This window comes from Homalodisca vitripennis, unplaced genomic scaffold (genome assembly GCF_021130785.1).
Source record: "Homalodisca vitripennis isolate AUS2020 unplaced genomic scaffold, UT_GWSS_2.1 ScUCBcl_3123;HRSCAF=8443, whole genome shotgun sequence".
Classification (NCBI taxonomy): domain Eukaryota; kingdom Metazoa; phylum Arthropoda; class Insecta; order Hemiptera; family Cicadellidae; genus Homalodisca; species Homalodisca vitripennis.
Genome location: NW_025779232.1, coordinates 18,020 through 42,500, shown reverse-complemented (window position 1 = coordinate 42,500; position 24,481 = coordinate 18,020). Strand labels below are relative to the sequence as shown.

The window sequence follows — 24,481 nt, the reverse complement described above, 5'->3', positions numbered from 1 at the left end:
ATTGCTTTTAGATTTTTGTTAAGGTCACGAGCTCACTGCGCTCGCTTGTTTGCTCCAATTGTAGTCACGGAGCGAATGGTTTGTTGAATCATGCTAATGCCCAGTCCCTTAGTTTTTGTTTCTCCATTGTAATTATGCCGTCTCACAGTGTCCTAAGGAAACCAAATTCAATAACTTACAGGTACACATTCACATTTTGTTCATTAAGTAAAATCCAGAATAAAATAGTTTGTTGGTTTACCTTGTTGCCACAATATTAAAATAATATGTGTTGTTACTATCAAACTTACTTTATGCTTTCACTCTATATATGTAAAAAAAATTGAAAATAGTGGTTCAATTAATAAAAATATATTTTTTCTTTCATACTACAATGTTTACACATAACGGTTATTAGATTTAACAGGAGATTTCAATTAATATTTTAATTATTTAACTAAATTAAACTTTAGAGACCAAGATGGGGATTTTAACTGCTTTAGAGACCAGGAACACGTAGCACTGTGGGATTTTCGAAAATATACTTATATTTATCCCAGGTAGCCATGTCCATTTATGAATGTCCTTTTAAAATTTCTGTAGAATCTGTCGAATAGTTTACGTGTGAAAACAAAACAAATAAACAAAAAAGCACTTTCACATTTTATGGCGAGAGTTTGTGGACACATTAAAAAAACAGGGGTTCATATTAATAAGGCTTCATTACAAATTTATTCAGAGAAAGTCAAAGAAGTTTCTAAACAAGTTCGCTTGTTCGCTTGCATTGGATGTCGAAAGTGAATTTCCATAGTAATGAGGAAGCGTGTATTTTATATTTACTGCAAATTACATCCTTTCTTACACTTTACATTTATCAGATACTAAAATCTTAACATCAGATATGTGGTTATGTTGTTCCTTGATGGCGGAGTATGCACACTTGCATGATTTTAAAAGGGGGATAAGGAATTTTAAATTTCACTTAATTCTGTACATAAAGGGAACAACCTATTTCCTGAAAACTATTAAAATTATGTAGAAAACTAAATTACTTTCAAATACGTTACCTTAATTTTACATTCCGTAATTCCATGACTGAAAATAGATTATAAAAGTATTTGACGTTTAACAGGGGCATCGGTACAATATTTAGGCCAATAATTCCAATTCAAGACCAAACATCACTCATTAACTACGCGCATATCATCATCACTTGTAATATAGTACGTAAAAAAAGACATTTTCAACCCATATTATACGAACTAAAACTGAGCATAATGGAAATCTATAGTGAAGTGTTACTACTGACTTCGTAAATCAGACTAAAAAGGTCAATTATTGGGCGAAGTGAAAAAAACAAGTAAATATTCGCAGCTACTACTACGATGTAGTAAAATTTTATTGAAATGAAATTAATAAACAACAGCTATCACTTGGTAGTTACTAATACAAAAGGCCGTCTGCAACAGAAGGTAGCTGTTACTTCCTTACCATCTACAGTACTACACCGTAATATTTACTCTAACACTGTGGACTATGGACCCTCCGCCGCAATTGCCAATGGCGCATTGTAGCGGGTACAACTGTTATCGCGAGATAACCGATTCAGACAACGTCGAGCGTGGCTGCTGCTTGGATGTGTGACTGCTGAGCGATCCTGTCCTTGCAAGCAGCCCGCCTGCCCGGCCATTGGTGGTGGTTCGGAAGTCACTTTTAAGCCGTTGGTCCTTAGGCTAAGTGTTAGAGAGGGCTTCTTAACTCTAACCTCGACTGGTGAAATAACACATTTAAAATGACACAGCTCTAAACGACTTTTGAATGAAACTGTAGGTCCTCATAGTGTTCTGGAACAGCGCTTTTGTACATGATGTTTTTATCGTTTATTTTACAAAATACCCAGTTATAAAAATCATTAAATAATAACACAATCAAAGTATAATACCTTCAAAACCAATCTTAGACACGATTATATCTTTAACCGATTCAAATTTAAATCCAAAATAGCCACAGCGCATGAAACTTTTTAAAATTTAGGTGTCAAATGTTCTTTTCGTGGCCAATGACTTATAGGCCGAAAATCAGGAGTTAAAAAATTTAAACTTTCTAAGTTAAACTTACATCATAATTACACAGTCTTACCGCGTTGCACGATGCTACGCTTGTGGTCAGGGTCGTATATCTCGTCGTCCACTGATATAACTACGTAGTCTCCCTGTTCCAGCAGTCTACGCTGCTGTAGACACCTTACAAAGTCCACCAAAGCGATATGCTCTCCAACGAACACGTAGACTGTAAAAAGAGAACTGATATAATGATTTGTTATACAAGAGGCGAAAATCTACCTACGAAAGGAAGTGCAGTATGTGAAATACAACTTAAAATCTCCTATGTACCGTAGAATATAATGAAATTTAAAGATTCGCGCACACAATGTATGTGTTTCATATATCATAAAACAATATGCCATGGTCAAACCATTTGACCATTAGGCAGATAAATAATATGCTTGAACAAAAAAATACAACTTTTTTCAACACACATCTAAAAAAGCGTCCTAAATTGGAAAGTATTCTTCATACAATTATTATAAATTATAAAATGATAATCTCTTAAGTATCATAAACAACAATAATGGGTTGAAAAATGAGTGTTATAACTTTCAAAAAGCTGAACTTAAATAGATATTTCGGACTCACACCTATTTTCTACAACCTCCTTGCACTAAAATCGGACATTGAATTTCGTTACATAAATAGCCGGTATGTTATTCTAGTGTTTAAAGTAGCTTAAGGGGGGTTCGGTATGCCCTATCCTTCCCATGTTAATTTGGCCAAATTTTATGTACCTTTTTTCTCAGAAACCTTTAAAGCTATCATCATCAAACTTTAGGACACTACTATGTAGACCTTTGTTAACATTTAGAGCGGAACAAAGTTAAAAAAAGAAGTTTTTATTTAATTTGTTGTAAATAAAAAATTATTAATTTTTTGTAAAGTAATTTATAATTATAATTTTTTTAATAAAAATTTAAAATAAATTTTTGTAATGTCTTCCGATCTAAATGTTAACAAAGGTCTAAATAGTAGTGTCACTAAAGTTTGATGATGATAGCTTTAAAGGTTTCTGAGAAAAAGGTACATAAAATTGGCCAAATTAACATGAGAAGGATAGGGCATACCGAACCCCCTTAATATAAAGTTTAAAACTCAATCTGTTTCGACAGTTTTGTGTGACAGAACTGTACCCATATATCCAAATTTTCAAATGAATCACGGTATCAGAAGAACGTTGTCCTACCGTTATTGGAATGTCGTAAAAGTGTCTATCTTCACAATAGTGGAGTAGTCAGTGAAACTATTATAATAGAATAAGTTATGGTGGTAATGCAACTCCCTTACCATTAAGTTTAATATAATAAGACACACACACACACACATTGTTAATAATATATTAAACTTTGACTCTAAAAATAACTAAGAAAAAAGTATTGGAAATAAATAATCCAGATTTTAGCAATTAAACAGTTTACGAACAGGTCATGTATTTACGTGACAGATTTACAACTCAGATTTTTTAGTATTTACAGGAATTTTATAAACATTAAAACTGTACATAAATTTTTGGCTAAACCCCACCGTTTCTACGTGGCTATCACTCTGGCGTCAATTATAATCACATTTTTTACCGATATTCTTCTAAAAAGGTTTTCTAATAGCAATTAAAATGACAAGGAGGGATGAGTAAACATCGCTAGAAGCCAGTTCCAATTCTACATATAAGTGCACTTACATCTATCTCCAGTGTTTGTATTACAACTGGACAAATAAGATGTACTAGAACACATTTTATGGCCTTTGCAAGAACATTTCTTGGTCATGTGAACATGAATATATAATATTAATGAAGTACTTTTCTTTGAATTGAATATAAAAACTATTGTATCAAAAGTGTTAAAATTAGAGTATGATATATTACATAAACACACCTTAAATTTTTTGTTAAATTAATCAGCACAAATTGTCTCTTTTGATCATGAAATTAATCCCATGAACTTTACTAAGCATTATTTAAATTCTCAAAACGAAAAACTACTCTAAAACAGTTTTTGAAATGTATTTTTACATAAATTTATTTCTAACTTCCAATTGCTTTATATACATATAGTACTCGTATATATATATATATATATATATATATATATATATATATACAATGTTATTAACTCTACTTATAGGGTTATCTATATATATATATATATATATATATATATATATTAATGTAATGAAAAGTAACTAAAACCCTTTTTAAAATCTTTTTATTGATATACACGTGTTTCGGTTTTCAACTATCATCAGTGTACATTAACCTCTAAATAAATAAATAATAACCAATTAAATATACAAATGTAGATCTTCTAAACACGTGTAAAATTATATATATATTAAGAAAATATAGTGTGCCTAAAAGAGTTATTAAGTACAGTTTTACACAATTTTAAAACGCTTTTACATTGAAATACGTTGAAAATCATAAATACTCTTAGTTTGATTACCAGGAATAAATATTTTTATTTGAATCAGGAGTAACAATGAATGTTTCAGCTAACTTTACAAAGAGTAATTCCAATTTGTATAAAGTCGGTAAGACAGCGCAGTTAGAGGTGTGGTGAAGAGGCAATATCAGTACTATGAGAATGCAACTCCTCCGGAGGAGGAGAAATAGCCGTCTCCAGCTAAATTACTGCGTTAGAAGCTATGTAGAAGTCAAGCGTAACTGAGTTAGAACTTTCCGGCGCTCTCGATTTTCTTTTTGAATATTTTATCCACGACAGTCTCTTCCATCATATTTAACAGAGGCTTTTGTTATAACCCAGTCTTCACGTTTTCCTTCCGATAAGGACCGTTTAGTATGAGATGTTTATAAGAGTTATGAAACTGATTGTGGGTTGTGACACTTAGCTTTTAGTATTACGCTTGTTAAAAGCCTGAGCGTGATCATCTCCATTTTTTATCTTTTATACCATGCAATACTCCATTCTAATTAAAATTTGTATCATATTATTCCTTTGATTTTGAGAACTCTATAATAATAGTGTGGCAACCGAGAGCTTATTGCTTTACATTGTATAAGCACACAACCTTGATGTTCTTGAAATCGGCAGAGGACTATCTTCTAACAAAGAAATAGATCAACACTTAGCACTAGCTTGATGGAGGCCTGAATGAAAAAGTACTGAAAGAGTTAAAAAAATCAAATTAATTTTTTTCGCAAATCATATTTGTTTTAGCTTAACACACTTAAAATTGGACGTCAGACATAAATAACAGTTATAGCACCATAAGAAAACTAGATAATTCTTATATTTATACTTTTTTTAAATAATCCGTCTGTATATGATTGACTAAGGCTGATTTAATACTTACTTATGTGTTTGCTGGTTAGCGTTAAATTTATCTAGTTATAAAGTTATGGTATAAGAAAAAAGTGTCATTTCAAATTCTAAACCATTTTGATTCCCTCCCATTTCAACCTAAACTAAACCTACATTGTCGTGGCGGACGATAGATTTTTTAAGAAAACTTCCTTTATAGAATTTAAAACAATGCTTTTTACTATGCGAATTGCCGCGCATCTCTTAGACAATAATAGTATACAAGAAATAGTAGAAACTTAAATAGGAAGAGAAGATCTGATCAGCTATTGTGTAAAGATAAACTGATGAGCAAAACACAGATTAGTGTGCTCCTTTTATGTGAATGATCATAAATCTGTCAGTCAGGAAAGTAATTTCAATCTATGTCGGCATTTAAATACAATGTTATACTTATTATGGTGTAGTTGATATTATAATACAACCAATAATCCAAAATATTTAGTCATATATTTTACAATATCAGTTTAACTCAAAAAGATAAATAATACTATGTTTTTTCGACGAAAAAAATATTACATACCAATGTGGTCTACTATAATATAGGAAGTTGTAATATATACGCTTTAAACCGACACCCTCATGGAAAGCTCGTCTATAAAGTCACTTTGGGAACCCCTTAACAGTGTAATACGTCAGGTCTGAGAGAGAAACATTTGTTTAAAGTTTTAGATCCTCAGTAAACCCCAGATTTGTACGAGGCGTGATGGTGGCTTGTGTAATGCAAACTTCTGTCTCAACTGAGACTGCACTCGTATTGATCCGTGTGGAACTTCGTTAGATATTTCACATGAAGTTAGCGGTGGTTATGGGTGACACAGCCTCATTGTAGACGTAAGTATGGGGGCAGAACTAAACAGAACGTTGTCTACTAGATCTAAATATCACTCAGCTGTGGTGTGAGGTGTTTGATTCAATAATAAATCTTATCTCCAGTTCACCTTCCAGAGTCAAGTCTGCAACACTCAGATTACAGACGCTGCTCTAAGAGGAGTCAGGTCTGCGACAGCGTAAGATTTTAGACGTTGCATTAAAAAGGAAGGTAAACTGGAGTTATACTCTACATTTGCACAAAATAGTTAGATAAATGGTGTTCTAAAAAGTATTATGTAAAGTATTTGAATTGTTAATATTTTACAATAATTTAAGAGAACTAAAACGTGCCTGGAAAATGACTGATAATTTTGTTCTTGTAAGAGCAGAATACTGAAGTGGTCCTAAAGGTTTGCTGGGAAGTCCGGAACTTAGATAAAACATCACGAGAGCAACTCTTTTCTTGATATTGAAAATTTAGTTACAGCTCACAGATAAGCTCAAAAACATAGCTCAGGTAGGACTAAACATAATCATCTCTTTTAATGCGGGCAAGGCAAGAAGCTCCAAAGTCATTCCACTTTGATGTGATACAATTGGCTTTTGGTTGGGAAATCATCTTTTGTTCTAATTCATAGCCCTTTAAGGTATTCCCTGAAGACGTAAAAAGTGGAAACATACTTTTTGATTACTCTACGAGGGATACATTGGGGAAACTTAGTAATAAATGTATGGGTTTTAAAATATATAGTTATAGATTCAAAGAATAAGTTGTTTTTATTCTTTTATCACTTAAGAAAATAATATATTTTATTAAATGAAATTAATGAAAATTACATGTTTTTCAATAGGAAAATATGCTTTTTTTAAGCAATAGCATTTTGTCCGAATAAAAACAAGTCACTTCATCCAACCATATTTTATGTAAACACTCTAAACAGTTCGAAATCCACAAAACTAGTCCATTTTTATTTAAATAGTCTAATTACTGATATCTTTTACATTTGAAATAATTTGAAATTAAATTACATTTAAAAACTATTCATCAGACTCGCGTGCATCAAGAATATTATCTCTGTTTTTAATTATTATGTGTTTTTGTTATTTTAGTGGGAACTGTCTGTTCCACAGTCCGTCCCTCAATTATCTGATACTGTTATTGTATGGACATTATATAAACATGGGATAGCCATTGAACAATAGTGGAAGTAAGCAGAATAACTTAAAGGAACAATAACATTGATGCACTTGGAATTGAGTCACGTTCTAGGTGATGGAAGCAATGGTGTGGGGGGCTATCATAACGCTAGTGAGCGCTATGTTCAAGTCGAGGTGATGGAAGCAATGGTGTGGGGGCTATCATAACGCTAGTGAGCGCTATGTTCAAGTCGAGGTGATGGAAGCAATGGTGAGGGGGCTATCATAACGCTAGTGAGCGCTATGTTCAAGTCGAGGTGATCGAAGCAATGGTGAGGGGGCTATCATAACGCTAGTGAGCGCTATGTTCAAGTCGAGGTGATGGAAGCAATGGTGTGGGGGGCTATCATAACGCTAGTGAGCGCTATGTTCAAGTCGAGGTGATGGAAGCAATGGTGAGGGGGCTATCATAACGCTAGTGAGCGCTATGTTCAAGTCGAGGTAATGGAAGCAATGGTGAGGGGGCTATCATAACGCTAGTGAGCGCTATGTTCAAGTCGAGGTGATGGAAGCAATGGTGTGGGGGGCTATCATAACGCTAGTGAGCGCTATGTTCAAGTCGAGGTGATGGAAGCAATGGTGTGGGGGGCTATCATAACGCTAGTGAGCGCTATGTTCAAGTCGAGGTGATGGAAGCAATGGTGAGGGGGCTATCATAACGCTAGTGAGCGCTATGTTCAAGTCGAGGTGATGGAAGCAATGGTGTGAGGGGGGCTATCATAACGCTAGTGAGCGCTATGTTCAAGTCGAGGTGATGGAAGCAATGGTGAGGGGGCTATCATAAACGCTAGTGAGCGCTATGTTCAAGTCGAGGTGATGGAAGCAATGGTGAGGGGGCTATCATAACGCTAGTGAGCGCTATGTTCAAGTCGAGGTGATGGAAGCAATGGTGAGGGGGCTATCATAACGCTAGTGAGCGCTATGTTCAAGTCGAGGTGATGGAAGCAATGGTGAGGGGGCTATCATAACGCTAGTGAGCGCTATGTTCAAGTTTCGACATTGAAGTTTAAAAAATAATTCAAACTCTAGTCTTTTATTGTTTACTTCATGTACTTAGATGAATAGGAGAGTTATAACATTTTTTGTTAGTTTAAGTGATAATTGGTTTGAAAAAGTAAATACCTCTAGTCCTCCTGTAGGTGTCAGCAACGATCTTCTCCATCTCTTGTATATCCTTGGGGATGTAGTTGTTAAACTCGTAAACGCCAGTGACCGATAGGTTGTAATCTCCTGCCAGATCCTGACAATCGATAAAAAATATTACATTACATTCATAATAGACATCATATATTAAGGTATGCAGTATAATCCACTATTTCTGGACATATACAAAGCTGATGTTTGTGCTAAAATATAAAGGTACTAGGCAAATTGCGTTAGGTTTTTTATCTTCTATCTGCCAACAAAGCTCAGCATAACATCACTTAAATTTAATTAACATTAATCCAATTTAATAGAAAATATTAAAATTATTAAATAAATATATACAATTCTTTATTGTCAGCATCGGTTTATATTTAAAATCATAGAGATTTTATCAGTGTTATTTACAATGTCGCATAACATAATTTTCACTCTTTTAAAATTTAATCTACTTCAACGATTGGATTGTTAATCAATGGTGCATAACATCTGGAAATACATGTTTTCCTATTTTGACATTGTCAGAGACAGGAACCTGCACAGAAAAAAGTGCGTAAATTAGGAAATGAGAGAGGGAAAGGGATGATGGAAAAGGGCACTGACGTTACTGTTTCATTTTAATTCACTTAACTCCAAACAAGGGGTGAGGGCGTTGAACTCATTACCGGACTTCTCACTCAGGCCGTGTAACTGTGGTCAATTTGTTCCACGTCCCATAGTACGTTCAGCTGCTTTGGTGGGTTCCAATTGTGATTTCCCTCACTAACTAACTCATGTACAAAGAACTTTTCCATCGAGTTAGCTAAATTCCGTTAAATAGTTATCAGGTGATAAATGATATAATGTTAATACTCTACTCTTGAGATAGACTTAGCCACGTTCAATGAATTCAAACTAGTCATTGAAGAACTAGTCAGTCACCAAGTATCTATAACATGGCTTTTTCTTCATATCGGGATTTCTGCGTTGTCCACGATCAATGTCCAGCAGCTGTTCCTCTCTACAATCCAACGAGCATGAAGTATATGCATGAATCCATTGTAAAATAGTTCCTTGCCTCTTGCAATGTCTACTGTGATGCCTAAAGTGATATGTTGACCATTCTATAAACTTTTGATTTGCTAAACTGCTGGATGGACTTTGGATTATATCGAACATTGTTACAGTAGTTGTCGAGTTATCTTGGTGAAAGAGTTCACATACCCTTTTCCTGTGTTGTCAGGCGTGCTCCAAGGTTCTCACTTAAGCCCTCTTTTGTTTTTTTTTTTCATCAACGCGATTGGCTGCTTCAACGCGACCTGAATCATTGCAGGCCACTTAGTGTGTATTTAAAGTATTTTTGTACGATCTTCTCTTTTCAAGTTCAAATGCAGTGCAGCATTTAATGATGGACAACGTTGTTTCTCTTCATGTATTGAATGATATGCTACAGTGTACGGAAAGAAATCTCACCTCAAAAGGTAACAAAAACTTACAGCTAAATTGGATAAAAATATTAAATTCATATTGAGAACAAGTTGATTCAACACTATTTGTTTATTGGAGAAACCAGTTACTTTAAAATCAATGTATTCAAGTGTTGATATCCAGACACCATACGAAAAACCAATCAATCTCGGTTGTTACTATCGATATTAAGTAATCCTAATCTTCGCAACAATCTTCTGGTCGAGTTAATGAAACTCTTCACTGTGTTAAGGCAAAAGACCACTTCAGTCTCACGGAGATTGTCAAAATAATACCTAAAGTAAGCTAAGCTGGCGCGAGCTACAGGGGAAGTTTGAAGTTCGAAAAGTTCGAAACTTTTTGACAAACATCCTGAACGAGCGACCATTTATTCCGCAATGGAGTTTTACGTTTCCTCAAACCTTAAGAGGATTGGTGATAATGTTTTTCATCGAACTCGTCTTTGTACACTTTAGCAAATCGGAGAGAGTATTGTTTCTAAGAGTCTTATGGGGCAAACTATTACTCTGAAGATTTTATACAACCGTCCAATTTGAATTATCCGATAGAATAAAACAAAATGAAGGTATATTCTACTTTATAGTTTGATCGAAGTGAAAAACATTTAAAACAGTTTTTTTGTTCTATTTAAAAAAGTTTATATTTTAAAATATTTGAATTTAGCTATGTTCCAGTTATATTGTCTGGCTACCTCTAATGTATGGAGAAAAGATAAAAAACCATTAGGTACTTACGTCATCGCTTACATTTGTTTGTGAGTCCAAGATTAGAAGCGCCGCAGAGTGGTACAGATAGCGGGTAATTTGGACAAAAGTCAGTATATCTGACAATAGTTGTACAACCATAAATGTTTCCTATAAACTTTTTCATATAAACCCATTTCCTTCTGAACTGATATAAATAATTGCTGAACCAAAGAATGACTAGTTTTATGATATAACAGACAGTAGTGTAACATCGTCTAATCTATAATATCCGTGTACACTGTATAATCTCTATTAAGAATTACCCATCACCCTATTAACCATTAAACGCATGAGTTAAGCTTCAAAATGCACGTTTTTATATTCATTTCAAACAGTATGTGCTAGATAAAATAAACAATAAAAATAATAAAAAAGTATTATACTTCAGTCACATATGTTGCTTACATCTTATGGACTCGATCAAATCTTTATCACAAGGTTTTCTTTTATATTGATAAAGCTTAGTGTTCATTAAGTCTAAGTACATAATAAGAGACGGTCTAAGACCATAAAAAATAAATAAAAACTCGTGCAAATGTATATCTCACTATGTATATGCGGGTATAATTTGTTATTAAAATTATTTTAGTGGAGATTAACAATAGTTGTTTCCTTATTAACTTACACTTTATTTTTTTCAATAAAGTACACATACAAGTATAGTACAAATATTATAACAAGATGGACACAATATTAAGTGTATTAATTACAACATGTAATGAATGTTGACAACGAAATCTAAAAATTAAATATCATTGAAATGAACATCTATCGAAGAACATTTTTGAAAGTAACCAATTTTAACTTATTTGTTAAAACATACTCACAAATTAAAATTAATTCAATTATTAAAAAATAAAAATTTATTTGGTGGTAATAGTTTGAAGCCCAAAGACAATAAATTTAATTTACAGTTAGTAGTGTTTAACACTTTCAGGTGCATTAATGTATTAAGGGACAAGTAAATACTCAAAAGAAAGTATGTTCAATATTACAGATTTCACATAAAGCTATGTTATATACGTCGAGTAATATACAAATAACACAACACACAGGAATTTCTTTTGCGTAATACAAATATAAAGTTATATTGTAGAAGGAAATATCTATATGAAATGTGTTAGTATTTGAAAATCGTCAATATCGTAGAAATATATTCGTTTAGTATAATCTATATTTCAAATATGCATCGTTCTTAGATTCGAGACAGGAGATGTCAGCTCAAGGAGTAGTCAGCCGTTTTTATTTATTTACCCAGAGGAAGAAAGCCTCAACTCAATGCTATTCACAACTCGGGGAACGTATAGATATTTTAGATTTTTTCTACCCTATGGCTATCATTTCTATCCATGAATTAAATTAAAATTCTATTTTGATTGGTCTACAATACCTGCACTTAAAAAAAATACTTTTTTATTCCCTTTGAAAATAATAATTTTCTAACCAAATATTGGTTTTTTTTTTAATTTTCTTGTACTACGTGAAAAGTCACAGAAATAAGTTAGTTTTAATTCTTTATATTTACAAATGAGTTGGAAAAATGTTATGCTCGCCACCAAAACTGGACTACAATAAAAAGAATTCCAGTTTGTGGATTAACAGTGAAAAATGCTATCATATGCACATTATCAATAAACCTATTAAGGAAATGGACACATAATTAATTAGCCTTGCGCTTTGTAAATATATGTTACTTTGGATGTTTTAACACAAACTTGGAAGAGGTAATAAGAAGGAAAAAAAATATCCATTACGATAGAAAATAATAATAAAAATTTTCACTTATCATGTAAAAGGATAGTTTTAAAGCACAAAGAAGATATTTCCACTTGTTAAAATACTCGTACGCATTTCATTGATAAACAATACAAATTTATAGTTGCAAACCCGCTGACAACATAAAACATAACTTTTCAACCAGGCTAAGCATGGAATAAAACATGTATTTCATAAGCAAACTGTATATATAATAAAGCGGAACACTTTTTTGTGATGGTACATGATAATGTTTACATACAAATATAAACTCTTGAAAATAAACGCCAATTTATAATTTCAGGGAAACAGAAAATTTTTCAATCTTTTTTGTTGTTTCTATATTACTGTGCGCCGAGTCGATTCATAAAGCCCAGTCCAAATCATCCGAGTATAATTGTAAACATTACAATACAAGTTCAGGCTATTTATTTGAAAATTTACATAGCAGAATTAACGTATATTCCAAAACATATTATTATGATTTTCAGAAAAAGTTCTATAGGAATTCGTTTTATAAACATATATTTAAAAATACTGAAGTAGGACTATTGTACTGACACAATATATATTGAAGATTTATTAAATACCAAGTATTCGTTTTTATTTAAATAAATATAAAAATGTCTAAAAGTATTATTCCATGATAAAATATCATATGCATAACTGTTATTTCTTATACAAAAAAGTGGAAATAAGATTATTGGCACACAAAAAACGGGGAATATTGAACTAATTTTACTCTTTTATCTCCCCCCCACTCTACCCTCTTTGTTTCATCTCCTTCTTTAACTCTCTTGGTCTCCCTTAACTAACCGTAGGCTTTGTTTCGGCGCTTTTCAAAACTTTCTCTTCACCGCAAATCTTAAAAAGTTTAATTTCTAAGGCAGGATTAGTAAGAGTAAAGTTCTGAGTTTGTTTGAAAATTCAGATTAAAGAATATAACGACCGGATCTATACCGGCTCAGGGATATATTATTTGTCTGCTGTCCTGAACATCGATGGTTAAAGTTTCTTTATTTGGCGGGAAATTTTTATTGAATTTGCACATATTTTTGAGAGAGAATGATAAATTTACCCTAATAAATATAGTGAAACACTGAATGTTTAAATATACTATACAGAAAAGTTTCATTTAATAGATACTGTAACGACTGGACAAGTTAGGTAATAAAACGATTCCGTATTAATTTTACATTCCAGTTTTAACTCAATATCAGACGTGGTCTAATAAGTGAGTGCAAATGGCAACTCGTACAGCCCTTGGTTTCTTAGAAATAAGCAACAAAGAGATAGCATCAAATTATCAAAATGCTGGTGCTTGTGATTGAGAGATTAAGATTAATATTTATATTTGTTGTTAATAGTTTAAGCTTCAAGGTTCACACAGCGTGAAGCTATGCTAACACAACATAACATTTGTGGAATACTTTGGTATCGTTTTGCAGGATCATCTTTAATCAACATATTGTGTTAAATCGAAACTGCCAATAATACATATGCGCTTGTGCAGGCGAACTGAAAAGCGCGGAGCTTAAGCTTAAACTATTAACAACAAATATAACCAACAGTGCTCAATATGGCACACTATAAAGCTCCGCCCTTCCACTTACCTGTATAGGCATATATGTACTATTGTCAGTTCCAGTTTAAACGCCTGTTGACTAATGATGGCTCTGCAAAGCGAAACTAAAAATATTCCAAGAAGTAATTTTGTGTTAATACTGCTTTACGCTGTGTGAACCTTAAAACCTGGATATAAGTTATGACACCTAAGAACTAAAGTTTTCTCGGTTTCTACTTTATATATCAACACAGTACGATCCCTAATTAATTAGTATTGTTTAGGGATGGCTGAGTACAATATTTATCACTGTCAAACTGCATTTATTAAACACTAAAACAATTAAACTAATTAAATAAAAAGTACAAAACAACAGATTTTTAAAATATACACAGCTTTGCTCCATTACTGGTAAGGCCTCATCTTTCTTACTTGATGATCTTTCTTACATTACCTCCGTTCCTTAGCAAACACAACTAGCCTAAATTTCAGGTGGTAGCTAAGACTTAGCAGTCAGCAGGGTGGGAAGACTGCCAAGGTATCGTAGGTACGAAGTTATCCTTTGCCGGTCCTTATAGACCATCCTCCACTGAATGTGAAGAGCCACTAACTACCTTCAAAACTTTATTTTGTTTAGTTGAACTTTCACAACTTGAGCTAAGACAAGAATATTCAACAATCTAGAACAGGATCTTTGTTGTAAATGTTTTCAAACTTTAAATCAGCGTAATTTTTCAAAGATGTGAACCCTCTGAGGGCGGATTTACAGCATTGTACTCTACTAATAAAGAACTTTAATTTGATGTACTACTCGACCTATGCTTTTATTTAAGAATTTCTTGTAAACCCTTGCGGGCCATCCCCTTGACATGACAAAAATATTAGTTTCTCCAAAAAGCAGATTTATAGTTGCAGTAATGATGTACCAAGTCTTATTACATTACCTGTAATCGTTCGAGAGTACCAAGTCAGTACGGGACTTTTTAACACTCTGCATATGTCATAAGGTAGAGGCTCCGTCGTTGTTATTACCAGGATAAACTATTCTCGGTACTAGTACTAAACTATTGGCAATAATATTCATTTTGATTACTGCGGAATGCGAATATTACTGCCCACCAGTTTAATAAAACCACGATCAATAAAAAGAATGCATCGTTTGTATCCATATACAATTAATTATGGGGTGTATAAAAATAAAAATAATTTATTAAATGACATCAAACAGTAATTAACCAACTGTCACATGTAATCACTGATTATCATAATAATATCCTCTGCTAACAATACATGGTTAAATCCCTTAATATCATTGACGCATTTAAAATAATCTTCTATTCAATGTTAATCAGATCTCTAATGTACACGTATGCAATACATAAATAACAAAATATATTGAAAAAAATCAAATTTAATGTTTTTTTATAGATAGTTATGTTAGGTGTTTTCATGTAGAGTATTCTATACACCTTTATAATATTCACCATTATTTTCGAATCATAACATTTCTAACTATCTGTTATGTGGTAATTCTCTAGATATGTAAATTTTTAAGTTGGGTTTTACATTAAAAGCATTTTACATTTTATTTCTGGAAAAACGTTTCATAAATAAGATAGTTAAAATTATTATGACTGTTTAATCAGATAGTTATCGTTCTAATTTTTAGTGCATTGCGTTAATTAAAAAATATTGTTAATATTATTTTGGGCTTATTTTAATATTTTAATGATTTGCTTCCGAGTTACCCTCATTAAAAATGGTACATTTTTATCAACTAACTAATCTAGGAGGGTTCACTTCTGGCTGCTTTATTTGAAACCACTCTGCGTAAACCAAGTATAGAATCCGTCACTAAAATCTGGGTAACCTTATGAGTATCCAGGAGCGCCACATCACTAATCGCAAATGTAAAGATCTTGGGGTGCAAGAGTAGATCTATAGGTCTAGTTAATGCTGGAGATGACTGTTGGGGATTATGGGTCAATAATTGTTAAAGGCAGTAGGTAGCCTAGACATAAGGGCGTGCCACCCCTACCTGCTGGTACAAGGCTGGTACAACCACTGGAGAGGCTAGTACAGAGCTGCTTTCTTCTATGGAGACATGACAGATTAATGCCCAAAATTCTTCATCGTGGATCTCGACAGGAGGTGGCCCTCTCCCTACCCTTACCCATCCAGAATATCCTGTCACTCTGAAAGCAGCGCAAAGGTCCTTTAAGGACTTAGTTAAATTTCTCTCCTAAGAGAACAAGAAAGTGTACACCATTGTATTTTATACTCATTAAAATTTTAAAACTCGAAAGTTTGCTAGTAAGAGAAGTTATATTATATAACTAACCCATATATGGACAAATAGCTGAAAATCCTCTAACTCTGGTTGAATTCACAAGGGCATAAAATAAAATCCAATGAATGTTAAACGTCATTTAGTTTATGTACGTTAAATACATAAGGGAACGGATGTTTGTGCTTGATTGTTATTGTGACTTTGTCAAGGGAATTGTTCATTTATTCCTTAGGAAGTCTTCCATTTCATATTTATAGATAATTTGTCCTTCTTTCTTGTTACACTCCTCATCAGTGGTAAAGACATAAAACAATGTAGATTTTGCTGGTTATCATGCAAATTGACGCTACTCTCTCCTCCTCTTCCTTACAATTGTGAGACAAGCCCGTGGTCTTTATACATTTTATTAGGACTGTTATTCAAGAGATCTTAATATTCTTAAATGCATTCATGTGGAGAACTTCACAGCTGTAATACCCTCTGTCCTGATTATTTTAACAATATCTTTATTCTTCGTTTTACATTTTTTATTGACGATCGATGTTTTGAAAGAATAATACGATACGGATGTTTCCCATAGTTATATGTTACGAAATGTATGACATATTGTAACATACAACGATGGCAAATCTCCGAAATCCTATTATATTTTCAATAACTTCGTGCTTATTCTTTGATAAACTGCGACTCACTTTACTACAGTCCATAAACTAAAACCTCTAACTCTACAAACTCAGGATAAGTCTACACTTTCGTATCAAAAAGTTTGGAATATCCGAGTTTGAAAATTAACCAAAAACTAACTATATTAAAAAAATTACGGAAATGCGACTGAAATTTAGCTTGTTTATTTCTTTGTTTATTGTTTTATATATGTATATATATATATATAGTATAACATTATATATACATATAACGTTATATATATTTTTTTATATATAAAAAAAATTTATATCGTTACCACCGAAAAAATCTCGGTTTGAGTGCTTATAAAAACAAATTTGTAAACTTTAAAAATTTTAACTCAAAAACTTGTGATACAAATAAAACCAAAATTGTTATCCTAATAATTTTATAAATGCGAAACTGCCTTGTTTTTTGTTTTGTTTTCATGCGTACACTACTAAATTGATCGTACTGAAATTTTACGTGGACATTTTACGGTTTCTGGGATGAATGTAGGTCCAAACTCTTATTTCAAAAATCACTCCGGGGTACGTCCCACTGGTTTTTAAAAATAGCGAAAACTCCCATCTCGGTCTCTAAAGTTTGTAATATTCATTGAATGAGCTTGTAAAATGTACCAAACTGTTTTGTGTAAACATTGTTTATTTACTTAAAAATTCTTTACTTTTATAGTCAGTGAGAATATGTAAGAAATAGACTTCTGCTCACGACTGTTAAGATTTCAACGATTAGACAAGTACTCATCTAACTTACAAAATGTCCTAAAACACCAGAGACTGGTTTTGAAACAGTCCACAAGAAACTATGCTAGATGAAAGTACGTATCATCGACTGTACTTTTGAACTATGTACTAAAGTACAGCTCTAAATGTTCTAAAACATTAAAAGTGTTTATCCATTTATAAAGAAAAGTGCGTAATGATTATTGTTTATCTACTTTTAACCGTAATTTTTTCTATAAAATATTAAATCTAAAAGACAATTTTACTATGTAACATTTTACTAGAAAATTTAAAGACTGATATAAAACCCATCTTAGTTCAACTTTGACAGAAGTAGGCGTCCCTGATCTGTGATATATATTTTTTGATCATAAAACAAAGCAACATCATGTATGGAACAAAAACACACTAAGATCAAAGTAAAATTACAAGCCATAAATATAAGATTTTTGGCCATTTTATATATCTTGGCAACAAGGTAAACTCAACATTGGCGTCGGAATTATACTGCACTCGAATCAGCAGTTATAATACACGTGCAAAGCCTACTAAATTGCATGCTAAAACAGCGGATAACCGCTAGAAGTGCAGATAAAAGTGAGAATGTAGTCTAAATTTTACTTAATTGAAGACTTATGTTATGAAACTTAAATTAGTTGTCTTTTTTACAAAAGTGAGCTTCTCAGAGTTTACTATATGTATATAGGAGCAAGTACTTTTTGTGATTCAATGTTTATTGAAATTAAATAAGGCTATTGCCATTTATACAATTTAATGTAAATAAAAGTCGTTTGACAGGTATTTGGTCTTCCGATCATATGTTAGTTTGCTTATTTAAACCCATATGTGACAGATACGGCCAAATACAAAATAATTGAATCGGAAAAAGTAAGCGCTCTGTGGTGTAATGGTAGCACATTCACCCGGCAAGTGAGAGATCCGGGTTCTGTTCCCGGCGGTGCAAGTACTTTTTGTGATTCAATGTTTATTGAAATTAAATAAGGCTATTGCCATTTATGTATATACATATATATATATATATATATATATATATATATATATATATATATATATATATATATATGAGTAGATATGAATATGGCGGTTTCTAGCTCACTTTCGGAGCCAACAGTAAATCAAAGGAAAATACTGTTTAAAGGACAATAAACGAATCTGTAAATCAAACAGTAATGGAAAATACTGTTTAAAGGACAATAAACGAATCTGTAAAATCAAACAGTAACTCACGAATGAAAAATTACCCGAATCTATACCTGTTTGCTTCTACTTTCTTGAGCTGTCAAATCAATCTATTTGAAATGTCTGCTACGAATAAACGAAAAATCTTCTACTCTACAAAATTGATAGTAACACAGTCTTTATCTTTAATAGTCTTCTTTCCAGTAACAACCAAGTGTAATTTATCATGTTTATTCAATTCTTTAATCTTTTTTTCATCCAAAACAGTCAAAAATCTGTTCGGTAAGTGTACTTTATTATCTTCCAACTCAGCAATTATTGTAAACCCGAATTTATCTTTTATTTTCTCCAGATTCAAAATTTTGTATTTCTTATTTTCTTCTAATTCATTCAACTTCTTATATTCTTTGAACTTTAAATCACCAACTTCATTTAATTCCTTTAGTAGCTCCATTTATAAAGGACAAAAATTTTAACTAGCGATTTTTTCTAAATTCCAATGTTATAGTGAATTTTTCGAGAAATATCCTTCAAATTATCAACTTTTAAACTAAAACTTCGCAATAATTAGAGATAATTCGGTAGATTTTTCAAAAAATTCTAGTACTAGTTTGTATGTACCTTAAAAAGTTGATAATTTGAAGGATATTTCTCGAAAATTCACTATAAAATTGGAATTTAGAAAAAAATTGCTAGTTAAAATTTTTTTTATATAAATGGAGGGTGAAAAAGTAACATGTCCGTTTTGCAAAAAAGAAATTTTAAGAAAAAACTATGATCGACATTATGGCTCCAAAATCCATGCCAAAAACAAAGAAATTTACGAGAAAGAACTGAATTTTTTAAGACAATGGGCTAAAGAAAATCAAATTGTCGATCATGAAAAGATGTACAATATAGAAAAATTGCGTGAATTAAAGAAAAACTTTAAGGAAGATAAAAAAGATCTCAATCTATTTAATGATGAAAAAATTCAATCAATCGCTTAAAAATTGTCCATTGAAACAAACGATAAAACTAAGTCTGAAATGATCGAAGAAATTGACAAAACTCTTAACGAAAAACCTGAAAATATCATAGATGTTGAAGTTTTATCCTCAATACACGGTCTTTTTCAAGCAATACATTTTAACAAACTTGAACGACAATTCCATGTCAATTTACAAATATCTATCAATTATGAGGCCAGAAATTAAAAGTTTAATAGAAAAATTTCAAGACACTGTGAAAAATAGTAAAGGATATCTCTCTTTGGAATGTGAATATGAAAGAACTTTAGTAAACGGTGAACCACAAATTTGCCCAATGTATTTTACTATAAAATCAGACGAAATATTTGACGTAAACGACTTTATTACTAAGCAATTTAATAAATTAACACATCGAGAACAGACAAATCATCCAAATAGAGGTTCTGGATGGACATTTAAAAGTTGTAAACAATTAGTTTAGAGCCTTAATAAACACGAATTTATGAACGCAGGATCATATATCGATTTACCACAAGAGATCAAGGTAAAGAAAGCTTGTGTAAATATCAAAAATAAAGATGATTTCTGTTTTGTTTATTCTATCCGATGTGCTATTGTAAAACCCGAAAAGAATGCTGACAGAGCAAAGCAATACGAGAAATTTGTAAATGACGAGAATATTTTCGGGCTTTGAGTATCCAATGTCTTTAAAAGATATACAATTATTTGAGAAACGCAGCTCCAATTCCAAGTACAAAATATCCAAAAATGTCTATAAATATTTATACTTATGACGAAAAACTCAACATTGTTCCATTACAAATTTCCGAAGTTTATAATGCCGAGTTAGAAATCGATTTATTGTTTGTTTAAACAAGAAGACAAATCTCATTATGTGTTGATAACAGATTTTAAATAGATTAGTGAGTTCTCAGTTATCTAAACACGAACATAAAAAATTGCTATGTAGAAGATGTTTAAGCCATTTCTACAAATCTGGAGATTTAGCAGACCATTTAGAAATTTGCAAGCGACATGAAGTTTGTAAACCAATTATGCCATTTCCAGGTCAAACAACATCATTTACTAATTATCAAAAGAAGTTTAGCCATCCGTACGTTATTTATATGGATTTTGAGAGCATATTAGAAAAAATTCCGACATGCAAGAACAATCCACAAAGATCGACTACAACCAAGATTCAGAAGCACATTCCTTATGGTTTTACTCTATATTTAGTGTCGAATGTGACCAATCGTATGTACAAGCCGATATGTTATCGAGCAAAAAATGAAGAAGATTTGCCAAATGTTCCTGCAAAATTGTTTGAAGAACTCAATAAAATATCAAAATACATAGCTACAAAATATAATTCTAAGAACAAAAAACCTATGAAATTGGCTGAAGAAGAAGAAATTTCATACCAAAATGCAAACGTTTGTCATATTTGCGAATGGTCTGCTTATGATGTTGAGTCAATTCAGTATGGTTTTACTCCTGATAGTTGGAAAGATAAGAGTTATAATAAAGTAAGAGATCATTGTCATTTAACAGGTAAATTTCGAGGAGCAGCTCATTCATGTTGTAATCTGAATTTGAAATTTCCACAAAATATTCCATGTTTTCTGTCATAATATGTCAAATTACGATACTCATTTGTACATAAAAGAGATGGCTAAACAATATGGAAATGTTGATTTGATCGCAAACACAGATGAAAAATATATAAATTATTCTGTAAATTCTGGATATGGCTATGAGTTTGACAATGATAAGCCTAGAAAATTTATAAAGTTTTCGTTCGTAGACACATTTAGATTCATGGCATCGTCTATTGAAAAGTTAGCTAAAAACCTCAAGAAAGAAGACTTCAAACATACAAATCATTTTATACAAGATGGTCTGAACGCAATTCTAGAAAGACAACCAAATGACGAAGAAGAAATCTTTAAAATTCTATCTGGAAAAGGTATATTTCCTTACGAATTTATCGATAGTATTGAAAAACTTGATTACACAGAAGAGCTGAAAATTCAAGATTTCTATTCACTTTTGACAGACGAGAGCATATCTGAGAAAGATTATCAACACTACTTGAGCGTTTGGAACAAATTAAAAGAGAAAAATCTTGGAAAATTACTCTGATTTGTACAATATCCAAGATGTTTTTATTGCTTGCTGATATATTTGAAAATTTCAGAAACATTTGTCTAAATTGTTACAAACTTGATCCAGCTCATTATCTAACTGCTCCAAGTCTCGCATGGGACGCTATGTTAAAATTAACGAAAATCGAGCTTCAACTGATACACGATTACGATATGTATTTAATGATTGAAAAAGGTATTCGTGGAGGTATTTCTCAATGTATTAAGCGATATGTGAAAGCAAATAACAAATATCTGAAAGATTTCGATAAGACAAAACCTGAAAACTATTTACTTTATGTCGATGCAAACAACCTTTATGGTTATGGTCTTATGCAAAAACTGCCGTTTAGTGATATCAAGTGGATGAATCCTAAAAACATATACAAAAGAAGAGTGGCAAGAAACAATTTTAGAACTCACTGGCGACGAAGATTATGGCTATATTCTCGAAGTTGATCTAGGATATCCAACAAATTTACATGAACATCACAAGGATTTACCTCTTGCTCCCGAACATTATAAAAACAAACTTTGCACAACTTTACTGGATAAAAACTGAATACGTTGTTCATTCAAGAAATTTGAAATTTTACCTCGAACAAGGGATGGTGTTGAAACATGTGAATAGAGTTTATAGCGTTCGATCAGAAGCCTTTTATGAAAAAGTACATTGATTTTAACACAAACATGAGAACCAAAGCTACAAGTGACTTTGAGAAAGATTTTTACAAGCTGATGAACAACTCTGTTTTTGGAAAATCTATGGAAAATGTGCGAAATAGATGTGATATCAAACTAGGAAATGAAGAATTTTCAATGAAACAGGCCAAGAAAACGAACTTCAAATGTTTCAATATCTTTGACGATAACTGTATAGCGAGTCACATGTTCAAACAAAAGGTTAAATTTAACAAACCGATCTACATAGGATTTTCAGTTCTTGACCTATCAAAATTGTTAATGTATGAGTTTTATTACGATAAATTAAAGAAGTTTGACCCAGATTTGAATCTGTGTTACATGGATACAGACAGTTATTTCTTAGAATTGAAACGAGATCCTTTTAAAATTATTAAAGAAAATATAGATGACTTTGATACAAGTGATTATCCAAAAGATCACGAATGTTTCACTACTAAAAATAAGAAGGTAATAGGGAAATTCAAAGATGAGTTAAAATAGCGAAGTTTTAGAAGAATTTTGTGGATTCAGATCGAAAATGTACTCGTACAAATATCTAGACAAAAATCCAGTAAGATGCAAAGGGATTAAGAGAAGCGTTGTAAATAAAACAATAAATATCGAAAACTTGAAGAAATGTTTGTTCGAAGATAAAGAAGAATTTAGAGAGATGACAGTAATCAAAAGCTACAAACATGAGTTGTACACAGTTACCATAAACAAGCTGGCACTGAACGCTAAAGATGATAAGAGAATTGTCCTAGAAAATAAGATCGATACAGTACCGTATGGATATAAAACAGATATTTTAGAAGAGTTAAAACAAAGTTGGAAACTTTGATATATAAATGGAATATGATTTAATTCACTGTCACAAGTGTAAAAAGAAAACGAAAAATATAGATTCTAAGATTGTTCAAACTCAAAACGGATTGTATAGAATTGCAGCAAAATGTTCAAAATGTAAGACAAATAAGAGTAAATTTATAAAGAATCCTTATGAAAAAACAAGTAAAGAAAGAATCTAAGAATAAGGAAGAAATCGAGATTGAAGCTAGAGAAATTCATGCACCAGTACGAAAAAAGTTTAAAAAGAGAAAAATTATAACTTTAGGAATTGACGATTTATGGGCAGCAGATTTAGTTATAATGTCTAATTATTCAGATCAAAATGATGGATTTAAGTATATGTTAAATGTTATTGATACTTTCTCAAAATATGCTTGGTCAAGAGCTATCAAAAGAAAAAACGGCAAGGATGTTTCAAAAGCTTTCGAAGATATAGTAAAAGATGCCATAAGGATCAATCACAAACCTCCAAACCTACTTCATACAGATAAGGGTTTAGAGTTTAAAAATAAAGAATTTAACGATGTTTTGAGGAAATATAACATTAAGATTTATCATACTGAAAACGAAGAGAAATCAAGTATTGTAGAGAGATATAACAGAACTCAAAAATGAGAGAATGAAAGTAATTTTTGAGATTTAATAAAAACTTTAAAATGGATCGATATTCTTCAAAAAATCGTAAACAATTATAACGATACAGTTCACAGCACAATAAAAATTAAACCGAAAGACGTAGATAAAGATGCAGAAGAAAAAGGAGTTATTAGAGACCGTTTTCAAGTATATTCCACCAGAAATTCACACAAAAACTAAATTTAAAGTCAATGATCATG

The 24,481-nt window shown here is 31.8% G+C and overlaps 1 protein-coding gene across 1 annotated transcript in view; it reads right to left on the bottom strand.

Annotated features, from left to right (window-relative positions):
* The window catches only part of LOC124372403 (guanylate cyclase 32E-like), a gene marked incomplete at its 5' end in the record, with an annotated part of 11,206 nt that extends 2,546 nt beyond the window's left edge, over positions 1–8,660 (bottom strand). Inside the window, 2 exons of the mRNA XM_046830802.1 lie at positions 2,119–2,268; positions 8,543–8,660. Coding sequence (XP_046686758.1) covers positions 2,119–2,268; positions 8,543–8,660 — 268 coding nt within the window. The remainder of the gene's footprint in view (positions 1–2,118; positions 2,269–8,542) is intronic.
* Positions 8,661–24,481: the final 15,821 nt, after the last annotated feature.